At 43.6% G+C, this 12,452-nt stretch overlaps 1 protein-coding gene across 1 annotated transcript in view; it reads right to left on the bottom strand.

The window, feature by feature from the left end:
• Nucleotides 1-4,012: 4,012 nt before the first annotated feature.
• The window catches only part of LOC124788677 (gamma-butyrobetaine dioxygenase-like), a 53,977-nt gene continuing 45,537 nt past the window's right edge, over nucleotides 4,013-12,452 (bottom strand). Inside the window, exons 8-9 of the mRNA XM_047255962.1 lie at nucleotides 6,161-6,327; nucleotides 4,013-4,622 (exon numbers count right to left, since the gene is read on the bottom strand). Of these exons, the coding sequence (XP_047111918.1) occupies nucleotides 4,459-4,622; nucleotides 6,161-6,327 (331 nt within the window). The 3' untranslated portion in view covers nucleotides 4,013-4,458. The remainder of the gene's footprint in view (nucleotides 4,623-6,160; nucleotides 6,328-12,452) is intronic.

Below are 12,452 nucleotides of genomic sequence, written 5' to 3'. Positions count from 1 at the left end.
TGAACTGTCATAGACAATTTATTTCCCGTTCTTCAAGGTTAAATATTTGTGAGAAAGTAATGTTACGTTTCTTCAACAGATGGCAGCAGTGGCAAGGAAGTAACTGCAACATGGCGGACGTGCGTTTGAGCTTTGAAGCGCGGAAGCAGATAATTAAGTGGTACTGGAAGTTTGAGACTGTAGCTGCGGTGCGAAGACAGTGGAGAAGTGAGTATGGTACAGAACCACCTTCAAGGATAACAATTACACGTCTACGAGACAAATTCGAAATCCATGGAACAGTGCGTGATTTGCATAAAGGTCGATCAGGGCGACCTCGTACAGCTACAACTGCGGTCTTGGAACTGTTTCAGCGTTCGCCTCAAAAATCTTCAAGGCAAGCGGCACGTGAGAGTAATGTAAGTGCTAGTAGTGTGCTACCCATTCTGAAGAAAGGCAAGTTTCATGTGTACATTCCAAGGCTGGTGCAACAGCTAAGTGACGACGATACAGATCGAAGGTTAGAATTTTGTGAATGAGTTCAGGAGATGGTGAGATGTGAACCGGGATTTATGGGTAGCATAATTTGGTCGGATGAAGCCCAGTTCAAACTCAATGGAACTGTCAATAGGCACAATTGTGTGCACTGGTCTGAAGATAATCCTCACATTACAGTTGAAAAGGCTGTGAATTTGCCTAGTGTAAATGTGTGGTGTGGTTTGTCTGCAAGGGGACTCTTTGGGCCTTTCCGCTTTGAAGGTACTGTTACTGGAGAAACTTACCTAACAATGCTTGCTGATTCCATATTCCCTGCCATTCGTGCATTATACGGCAATGATGAGTTTTATTTCCAACAAGATGGCGCCCCGTGGCACTATCGTAGGACATACGAGCATACCTGGATCACAGTGTGCCAGGCCAGTGGATAGGACGCGGGGGACCAATCGAGTTTACTGCACGCATTCCAAACCTCACGCCGATGGATTTCTGGGGCACAGCAAAAGATGAGGTGTACAAACGTAAACCACGTAACCTGTACACACTTTGGAATGAGATTCAGACGGCGTGCGCAGAAATCTCATTCGACACTTTGGTACGTTGTACAGAATCAGTGGTGACTCGTACTCAGAAATGTATTGATGCTGAAGGTCACCAGTTTGAACATTAATCACATTTGCAAAGTATATTTATTTTTCCAATTGGACTTTAAGCTTCCCATTTCCAGAAATTTAACATTGTAGAATTGGAAGTAAATTATCTATGACGTTTCAAAGTGTGTATACATTTTTTGACGCACCCTGTATGTATGGCATATACAGATATAATTAAATAAAACTTCTTGGGACGCAATGAGTAACAAGGTTTTCAAAAAGAAGGGTATACACAGACGGAAAAAAATATCGCAATAGCAAAGTGAAGTTATGTGACATAAACGAAAGTTGCTGGCGTGTTTCTCATCTGAAAGATGACGTCTATTCAAATTTCGCGATAGTCGCATAAGAGTGGCAGCAATAGTGCCACTATGAGGACGCAAAAGAGGTTTGCTTTAAGTACACGTAACGGTCGTGAGCAAGTGGGAGTTCACTGGAGTGCAGGGTGCACGTTGTGTTGTTTCCTGATAAACTGTTTCTCCCTCAGTGCCAGTGATGGTTGTGTATTGGTTCGAAGGAGATTAGTTGAGGGCCCGCAACCAACCTGTCTACCTACTACACATCCTAGACTTACACTTGAAGCTATGGTCTGGGGTGCAATTTCCTATGACAGCAAGAACACTCTCGTTGTTATCCCAAACAGCCTGACTGCAAATTGTACGTCAGTCTGGTGGTACAAACTGTCTTGCTGCCATTCACGAACAGCTTTCCAGTGGGTGTTTTCTAACAAGATAACGTTCGCCCACATACAGTTTGTGGTGTGCGTACTGTAAGACCTTCGGTACACACACCATCAGATTATTTGACTTGTCGCTCTAACGAAGTAGGCGAGTGTCAGCAATCTGTTTCGTGGTCTTATCGTGGCGTGATTATCCTCTGCCGTTAGGTCAGACGATAGAAATGCCACTTGCACGCTTAGGGTAGCAGATTGACGGTGACCAACTTTAAAAAGAACTTCATTAATTTTCACACACATTTATTAAAATAATAACAAGCATAAATATTACGTAACTTGATTCTGGATGCTATTTACAATTGACAAACTGAAGTTCCTTTGGTCTTGGTACGTTAATCTTATTCTCACATATCTCTGATACTTGACAAAGTGTCTACACATTTATCTTCAAGGCTATGTACAGGAATATTATAATCTTCTTAGGTGCAGACTGAAACTTGACTATAGACTGGTACAGACTAATGCAGACTGGTACAGACTGGTGCAGACCAATGCAGACTGGTACAGACTAATGCAGACAAATGCAGACTGACTAATCGGAGGTCTGTATGCTGGTTATAATACCTCGCGCGGTCATGTATCACTGCACGAGTGTGATCCGCGAGGAGAAAAGGCTCTACGTTAGCAGCAATCTCATTGGCTGCGTTACATATTAATACGCGGATCGGCGGAAGCAGAATTTGGTTCGTCTCTATGGCAGGGCCATCTCGTAGTGTGGAGACGGACGAGCGCTGCGCCTGCGCTGTTGTGCTTAGCGGGGCGCGCTCTAGTGGGAAAGTTGTGTACGCGCTGACTACGCGGAACTATGTACACAACACCGTTGTTGTTCAAAATGGTTCAAATGGCTCTGAGCACTATGGGACTTAACGTCTCAGGTCATCAGCCCCCTAGAACTTAGAACTACTTAAACCTAACTAACCTAAGGACATCACACACATCCATGTCCGAGGCAGGATTCGAACCTGTGACCGTAGCGGTCGCGTGGTTCCAGACTGAAGCGCCTAGACACGCTCGGCCACACTGGCCGGCACCGTTGTTGTAACTCAACATGTTCTATATAGTTTCGACATGTTGACTTGGCCTGCTAGATCACCAGATAGAGCCTTGTGAGACATCATCGAACGACAACTCGACCCTCCTTCACAAACACGCTTAATCGTTCTTGTATTGACCCACAAACTGCAACGGGCATGGAACACCGGCCCACAAATTGACATCCAGCACCTGTACATGACTGAACGGTTCAGTCATTAACAAGGATATTTGCATGCCTGCATTAAGCTGTCTGGCGGTTACACTGGTTATTAATGTACCAGAATTTCACATTTTCAATGGCTTATCCCGCGCTTTTCATTAACCTGTGATCTTACAACGGCAGTCACTCAAATGTGTTACTCAGACAAATGTAGTCCTGAAATTTCATTACTCTACATTAATTGCTTTACGCTGCTGTGATTTTTTCCCCCTCAGTATATTTTCGACATTCGCAGAAGAACCCCTTCCGTGATCGAACAGAATTAGTTCTGAGAGTCGACAATCAGAAGGGTATATAATACTGGCTGATCAAAATTGCATGCGATGGTAGAAGCGAGTGTACATAGGAGAAAGACTGAGATCGATGGAAGCGGGCTGCTTGATCAACTCCTGCAAAGGAAATGTAGTTCACTGCCAAGGTGTTTTGAAGAAACGATCTCCATTTCAGTAAAGAATATCACTCTGTGCAAGTAATGTAAGTCACACGGAAAAGCGCCCGCGCGCGTGCGCCTGTGTGTGTGTGTGTGTGTGTGTGTGTGTGTGTGTGTGGGTACGTGTGCGGAAAAGAGAGATTTGATTATGATGCTCTCCTTTCATTTTAATAGTTAGGAGAGCAGCCTTTTTTTTCTTTTTTTTTTTTTTTTTTTTTGATGGGGTGGATAGAACGTCATGTCATATGCCTGAAATAAGAGGAATAATTAATTGAAGCTTAAAACTTTTTTTTGACATGTTACCTGACGCACCAGGTACATCACAAACAAGAATTTCTCCAACAAATATGTTAGCAGCGTTTCAGAAGGAAAGTTGTAGTGTGCTATAGGTTAAATTGTATTAACCTTATAAGAAGGTATAAGAAGGAAATTATGATTCTGGTCGGTAGTTCGACTGGAGATAATGAACATAAAAATAATGTATTGTTATTACATTCTGAGAATAAAAATAGACAAAAACTGCTGCACAACGATAGTGAAATGCATTGAAAGTCACTAACAACAGCTCAGTGACCGAGCGGTTCAATAATTACATCAGTCTTGTTACGTTTGTAAGATATTAAATTACGTAATGCTGTCACTAACAAATAGACACAAAAACACATTCATACACAAACAGCTACAGAAAACAAGTCCAACAGTAGAAATTATCTTATCAGTCAGTGTTGCATTCCGGAAGAAAATGAGTCATATTCCTGACAGGCAACAGGAAAATGACTTATTTATCTCACTCAATTCTTCAGATATATCCTGTACATTATGATGATGTGGCTTAACTGCTGTTGTTCACCATTGCATGTTGCATCGTGGGGTATATTTGTCGTTCGGAGCTCTGGGAGAAGTTGCATTAGATGTTGACGAGGCCGGCGTCCTTTCGGAGAACCCTGAGGCGGGCTAACGCTTCGTCCCAGTCGATGAACTGGCCTATGAGGTGCCTCTCGTTGTCCGGTTTGTCGTCGTAGGCTGCTCGACCGTGGATCAGCCGAATGTTGTCGAAGATCAGAATTTCTCCTGCAATAGGAACACAATATCCAGTTAGGCTGCGTTATAGATTATGTAGCATACGTACACTACTGGCCATTAAAACTGCTACAACACGAAGATGACGTGCTACAGACGCGAAATTTAACCGACAGGAAGAAGATGCTGTGATATGCAAATGGTTAGCTTTTCAGAGCATTCACACATGGTTGGCGCCAGTGGCGACACCTACAAAGTGCTGAAATAAAGAAAGTTTCCAACCGATTTTTCATACACAAACAGCAGTTGACCGACGTTGCCTGGTGAAACGTTGTTGTGATGCCTCGTGTAAGGAGGAGAAATGCGTACCATCACGTTTCCGACTTTGATAAAGGTCGGATTGTAGCTGATAGCGTTTGCGGTTTATCTTATCGCGACATTGCTGCTCGCGTTGGTCGAAATCCAATGACTGTTAGCAGAATATGGAATCGGTGGGTTCAGGAGGGTAATACGGAACGCCGTGCTGGATCCCAACGGCCTCGTATCACTAGCAGTCGAGATGAAAGGCATCTTAACCGCATGGCTGTAACGGATCGTGCAGCCACGTCTCGATCCCTGAGTCAACAGATGGGAACCTTTGCAAGACAACAACCATCTGCACGGTCAGTTCGACGACGTTTGCAGCAGCATGGACTAAGAGCTCGGAGACCGTGGTTGCGGTTTCCCTTGACGCTGCATCACAGACAGGAGCACCTGCGATGGTGTACTCAACGATGAAACTGAGTGCACGAATGGCAAAACGTCTTTTTTTTCGGATGAATTCAGGTTCTGTTTACAGCATTATGATGGTCGCATCCGTGTTTCGCGACATCGCGGTGAACGCACATTGGATGCGTGTATTCGTCATCGCCATACTGGCGTATCACCCGACGTGATGGTATTGGGTGCCATTGGTTACACGTCTCGGTCACCTCTTTTTCGCATTGACGGCACTTTGAACAGTGGACGTTACATTTCAGATGTGTTTCGACCCGTGGCTCTATCCTTCATTCGATCCCTGTAAAATCCTACACTTCAGCAGGATAATGCACGACCGCATGTTGCAGGTCCTGTACGGGCCTTTCTGGGTACAGAAAATGTTCGACTGCTGCCCTGGCCAGCAAATTCTTCAGATCTATCACCAATTGATAACGTCTGGTCAATGGTGGACGAGCAACTGGCTCGTCTGAATACGCCAGTCACTACTCTTGATGAACTGTGGTATCGTGTTGAAGCTGCATGGGCACAGCTGTACCTGTACACGCCATCCAAGCTCTGTTTGACTCAATGCCCAGGCGTATCAAGGCCGTTATTACGGCCAGAGGTGGTTGTTCTGGGTACTGATTTCTCAGGATCTATGCACCCAAATTGCGTGAAAATGTAATCACATGTCAGTCCTAGTATAATATATTTGTCCAATGAATACCCGTTTAACATCTGCATTTCTTCTTGGTGTAGCAATTTTAATGGCCAGTAGTGTATTTCAAAGTTGCACTTTCTAGGTAGTGCATCAGTCATCCCTCCCTGCAAATGTGGAGCTATCTAATTACCTGGTCGTGTCTTGATGCGAGCTAGGTTCTTTGGACTATTCAGCTCTTTGGTGAAGATGTCGTACGCTTTGTACCAGGCGACTACCTGGTCAAGGGGGGCAGTGAAGTGTGAGGATCTCTGAGGCTGGCTGTAATTTATCCTCACGAACTCTCCATACAAGTCATTGCTGGAAAAAAAGAATATTGCATTCAGTAACTGAATCAGAAAGCCGTGAAATTGGACACACAAAATCTGCAGAAGTTTCTCTTATATACAGACACTAGTGAGAACCAGGACTTTCCCACACAATACTTTGCAGCATACACTCGTACGATCCATTCATTCATTTATTTATTTATACTGGCAATATTATAGCTATCTGGCCCTCTGTTACACGAAATGATATATTCTACATATTTTACGCTACGTTCACTACGAGATACACTGGTCATGGGAAAACGATACGCACATATCCAGATGGCGGTAGTACCGTGTTCACAAGATATAAAAGGGAAGTGCCTTGATGGAGTTGTCATTTGTACTCAGGTGATTCATTTGAAAAGTTCTCCGACGTGATTATGGACGCACGACGTAAGTTCAGATTTATAACGTGAAATGGTAGTTATAGCTACACGCACGGTATATTCCATTCCGGAAATCGTTAGGGAATTCAATATGCCTAGATCCATAACGTCAAGAGTGGGCCGAGAATGCCAGCTTTCAGGCATAACCTCTCACCACTGTCAACGAGGTGGCCGACGGCCTTCACTTAAAGACAGAGAGCAGTGGCGTTGGCGTAGTGTCGCCAGTGCTACCAGACAAGCAACACTGCGTGAAATATCCACAGACCTCATTGTGTGACGTACTTCGAACTTACAGGACAGTGCGAAGAAATTTGACGCGAGTGCCCTTGCTAACAGCACATGAGCTGCAGCGCCTCACCAGGGCTCCTGACCATATTGGTTGGACCCTAGACGACTGGAAGACCGTGGCCTGGGAAAATGAGTCCCGATTTCGGCTGGTGAGAGCTAATGGTACGGTTTGCGTGTGGCGCAGGCCCCACGAAGCCATGGACCCAAGTTGTCAACGACGCACTGTACAAGCTGGAATTGGATGGGTCCTCTGGTGCAAATGCACCGATCGTCTACTGGAAAAGTTATGTTCGTCTACTTGTTCCCAGACGACGATGGAATTGTTTTGGATGATAATGCCCATGTCATCAGGCCACAGTTGTTCGCAACTGGTTTGAACATTCTGTGAAACCTGATGGTCAGGGGAAGGCAGGATTCGGCTACGATTGGGGACGGGGCCGTGATCAGTTACACACATTTATTTTTAAAACAGTGATTCCAGACTCAACAATAAATAAATACCACACGTTATTAATGAAGGAATGAACAGCTGTGTAAATAATAGTGTTTTCAGTGCGTTACAGTTTAGCAAATCACCATAAAATACAGATACAGATAATGTTTTTTCTTAAAAAAAAAGGTAAACAAGCCACTGTGATCACGCCTGAAGGCCTTACACGCCAAGAATGGAAATAAATTAAGAATTATTAATAACTCGCTGCAATTACATCTTACAGGTATTGAAATAATAAAAGTAAGTGGCCACAAACACATCACAAGGTATCAGACGCCAGGAACGGCAGTAAATAATGTCTTAAAAGGCTTACTGCTAAAATACAAATACCGAATTATTTTTTCAAACCAAATGACCACAATCAAGGCTGAAGGCCTTACACGCCACGAACGGCAACTATATAAAAATTTTAGGAACCTGCTGTAAAACAGCAAATACAAGCAAAGGTTAATTAAAAGAAACAAGCAATTAACCACCAAACGGGTGAAATAAGATATACATCTACATCCATACTCCGCAAGCCACCTGACGGCGTGTGGCGGTGGGTACCTTGAGTACCTTTATCGGTTCTCCCTTCTATTCCAGTCTCGTATTGTTCGTGGAAAGGATTGTCGGTATGCCTCTGTGTGGGCTCTAATCTCTCTGATTTTATCCTCATGGTCTCTTCGCGAGATATACGTAGGAGGGAGCAATATACTGCTTGACTCCTCGGTGAAGGTATGTTCTCGAAACTTCAACAAAAGCCCGTACCGAGCTACTGAGCGTCTCTCCTGCAGAGTCTTCCACTGGAGTTTATCTATCATCTCCGTAACGCTTTCGCGATTACTAAGTGATCCTGTAACGAAGCGCGCTGCTCTCCGTTGGATCTTCTCTATCTCTTCTATCAACCCTATCTGGTACGGATCCCACACTGCTGAGCAGTATTCAAGCAGTGGGCGAACAAGCGTACTGTAACCTACTTCCTTTGTTTTCGGATTGCATTTCCTTAGGATTCTTCCAATGAATCTCAGTCTAGCATCTGCTTTACCGACGATCAACTTTATATGATCATTCCATTTTAAATCACTCCTAATGTGTACTCCCAGATAATTTATGTAATTAACTGCTTCCAGTTGCTGACCTGCTATATTGTAGCTAAATGATATGGGATCTTCCTTTCTATGTATTCGCAGCACATTGCACTTGGCTACATTGAGATTCAATTGCCATTCCCTGCACCATGCGTCAATTCGCTGCAGATCCTCCTGCATTTCAGTACAATTTTCCATTATTACAACCTCTCGATATACCACAGCATCATCTGCAAAAAACCTCAGTGAACTTCCGATGTCATCTACAAGGTCATTTAAGTATATTGTGAATAGCAACGGTCCTACGACAGTCCCCTGCGGCACACCTGAAATCACTCTTACTTCGGAAGACTTCTCTCCATTGACAATGACATGCTGCGTTCTGTTATCTAGGAACTCTTCAATCCAATCACGCAATTGGCCTGATAGTCCATATGCTCTTACTTTGTTCATTAAACGCCTTGTAGAAGTCAAGAAACACGGCATCTACCTGGGAACCCGTGTCTATGGCCCTCTGAGTCTCGTGGACGAATAGCGCGAGCTGGGTTTCACACGACCGTCTTTTTCGAAACCCATACTGATTCCTACAGAGTAGATTTCTAGTTTCCAGAAAATTCATTATACTCGAACATAATACGTGTTCCAAAATTCTACAACTGATCGACGTTAGAGATATAGGTCTATAGTTCTACACATCTGTTCGACGTTCCTTCTTGAAAACGGGGATGACCTGTACCCTTTTCCAATCCTTTGGAACGCTACGCTCTTCTAGAGACCCACGGTACACCGCTGCAAGAAGGGGGGCAAGTTCCTTCGCGTACTCTGTGTAAAATCGAACTGGTATCCCATCAAGTCCAGCGGCCTTTCCTCTTTTGAGCGATTTTAATTGTTTCTCTATCCCTCTGTCGTCTATTTCGATATCTACCATTTTGTCATCTGTGCGACAATCTAGGGAAGGAACTACAGTGCAGTCTTCCTCTGTGAAACAGCTTTGGAAAAAGACATTTAGTATTTCGGCCTTTAGTCTGTCATCCTCTGTTTCAGTACCATTTTGGTCACAAAGTGTCTGGACATTTTGTTTTGATGCACCTACTGCTTTGACATAAGACCAAAATTTCTTAGGATTTTCTGCCAAGTTAGTACATAGAACTTTACTTTCGAATTCATGGTAACCTTGACGATAACCTTGTAACACAACCCTTACACTGCTGGATTTATCCCAGAAGGCGAGTGGAACTATTAACTAGACATACACAACCTTCCATGTAGGCATTACAAGGTATGGTAATAAATAATACAATAATAAAACACAAGGACCAGTCACAGACGGTGCTCCAGGAATCGACCTCTGAGAAAGTCCGGCAACAAACACTTTCGCGAGCGATGAGATAGGCAGCCAAGAGTTGCAGTCATTTCACAAGATGGTACCTCAGACTAGTGGAAGTCTAACGAATGACTAATGATAATCTTGCTGAATCTATCTGACGTCCGATAAGCCAAATGCAACGATGGAATAACACGCCAAAACCGGAACCGGCGGTCTGCACTACGTCCCCAGAATACTGTGCTTAGAGCGCCCAGAACGAGAAAGGGATCACTACCACCAGAGTAGAAGAATCACCAACCGGCCCCCAGGGCAGGTAAGTGGGGCGTTAGCTGATTGAATTTAACAAATTGTAACAAGTTGAACGCAGTAAATAGTAATAAGAAGTCGAAGAAAGCTAATCAGATCCGCCTTCCCCAAGCATTCCACTCGCTGCTCTTCGCCTCGGGGACATTAAAGCCGTCGGCACACGGACCGTGCTGTCGAACGTTAACGTTGAGCGTGCCAAGTTCAACACGCTGCTGAACGCTCAGAAATGCTGCGACTTGTGCATACGGTACGTGGGCCTCAACGTGGCATACGCGATCGCAACGCACTCCAGCGGCAGTTGACGGATGTTTCTAGTTCGCAAATCACACTGTTCACTCAACGGGCGCGCGTAAAATTCCCACACTAGCTCTATTAAAACGCAAATTTTACCATAGTCCACGAAAAGGAAAGTACCATGTCCAATCAATAAGGACACAGTCTTATAAAAATTCCATTACAAACAATGCGTTACAAGTTTGGAATACTTCTCCGCATAAGATAAACATTATTTCATCATTCCCACATATTAGTAAAACCCCAAGGTCAGTCTTACTCGATCACTGTTCCTACCCAGTAGCAGAATCTTTGCAACATGTGAATTACGAAGCGTAAAAGAAAAAGGAGCAAAATATCTTTATACAGGTAGCGCAAGCTGTCCTGTAGATTAAGCCAATCGAACAAAGTCACCCCTCAAAAAAAGTTTAACTTAAATTTACATAACATCAAATATTATAGTATATATTTATACTAAACTAATAATAAAGTATCAGAACCTAATAAAAACGCGAATGTTAGGGGAAAATTTTTTTGGCAGTGTCAAGACGCGTCTCATCAGTAAATAGTGGCGCTAATGATTACGCTAAACGAACATCCCGTGCTTTGTGTCTAATAATACAGGGTGATTCAAAAAGAATACCACAACTTTAAAAATGTGTATTTAATGAAAGAAACATAATATAACCTTCTGTTATACATCATTACAAAGATTATTTAAAAAGGTTTTTTTTCACTCAAAAACAAGTTCAGAGATGTTCAATATGGCCCCCTCCAGACACTCGAGCAATATCAACCCGATACTCCAACTCGTTCCACACTCTCTGTAGCATATCAGGCGTAACAGTTTGGATAGCTGCTGTTATTTCTCGTTTCAAATCATCAATGGTGGCTGGGAGAGGTGGCCAAAACACCATATCCTTAACATACCCCCATAAGAAAAAATCGCAGGGGGTAAGATCAGGGCTTCTTGGAGGCCAGTGATGAAGTGCTCTGTCACAGGCTGCCTGGCGGCCGATCCGTCGCCTCGGGTAGTTGACGTTCAGGTTTCATAACTAACCTTTTTCGTAGGACTCTTCATACAGTTGATTGTGGAATTTGCAGCTCTCTGCTAGCTCTGCGAGTCGATTTTCCTGGGCTGCGAACAAATGCTTGCTGGATGCGTGCTACATTTTCATCACTCGTTCTCGGCCGTCCAGAACTTTTCCCTTTGCACAAACACCCATTCTCTGTAAACTGTTTATACCAACGTTTAATACACCACCTATCAGCAGGTTTAACACCATACGTCGTTCGAAATGCACGCTGAACAACTGTCGTCGATTCACTTCTGCCGTACTCAATAACACAAAAAGCTTTCTGTTGAGCGGTCGCCATCTTAGCATCAACTGACGCTGACGCCTAGTCAACAGCGCCTCAAGCGAACAAATGTACAACTAAATGAAACTTTATAGCTCCCTTAATTCGCCGACAGATAGTGCTTAGCTCTGCCTTTTGTCGTTGCAGAGTTTTAAATTCCTAAAGTTGTGGTATTCTTTTTGAATCACCCTGTATTGTGTTACCCCTTGCTGAAAACCTTAATTGTAGATATGTTACTAATTGAAATTTAATTATAACAAATTGTACCAAGAACAATACGTTTTGGATGGATCATCAGTGTGTCGCTGTTGTTAAATAACCTACTCTCATAATACGCAAGTTACAATAATTCTTTTGCCACGAATATGATGTTTCTCATTATTTTATTGGAACGAATCACACAGTTAACGACGGGTTTTCCAGTGATTCTCAATTTGCTGGTGCTCAGAAACGGCATATATACATATAGGCTTGAAATGAAAGCCAATATGGCGCCTCACAACTCTGTACTGAAGGGAGACGGCGTGCTTGTGACGTAAGTGGCGTTGTGCCATCTCATTGGTCAACGCTCAGACGCTCGCTGAGAATATCTGACATGCCAGATATTGCTCT

The sequence above is a fragment of the Schistocerca piceifrons genome, chromosome 1 (assembly GCF_021461385.2).
Source record: "Schistocerca piceifrons isolate TAMUIC-IGC-003096 chromosome 1, iqSchPice1.1, whole genome shotgun sequence".
NCBI classification, from domain to species: Eukaryota; Metazoa; Arthropoda; class Insecta; order Orthoptera; family Acrididae; genus Schistocerca; species Schistocerca piceifrons.
This window is presented reverse-complemented; position numbering and strand designations above follow the sequence as displayed.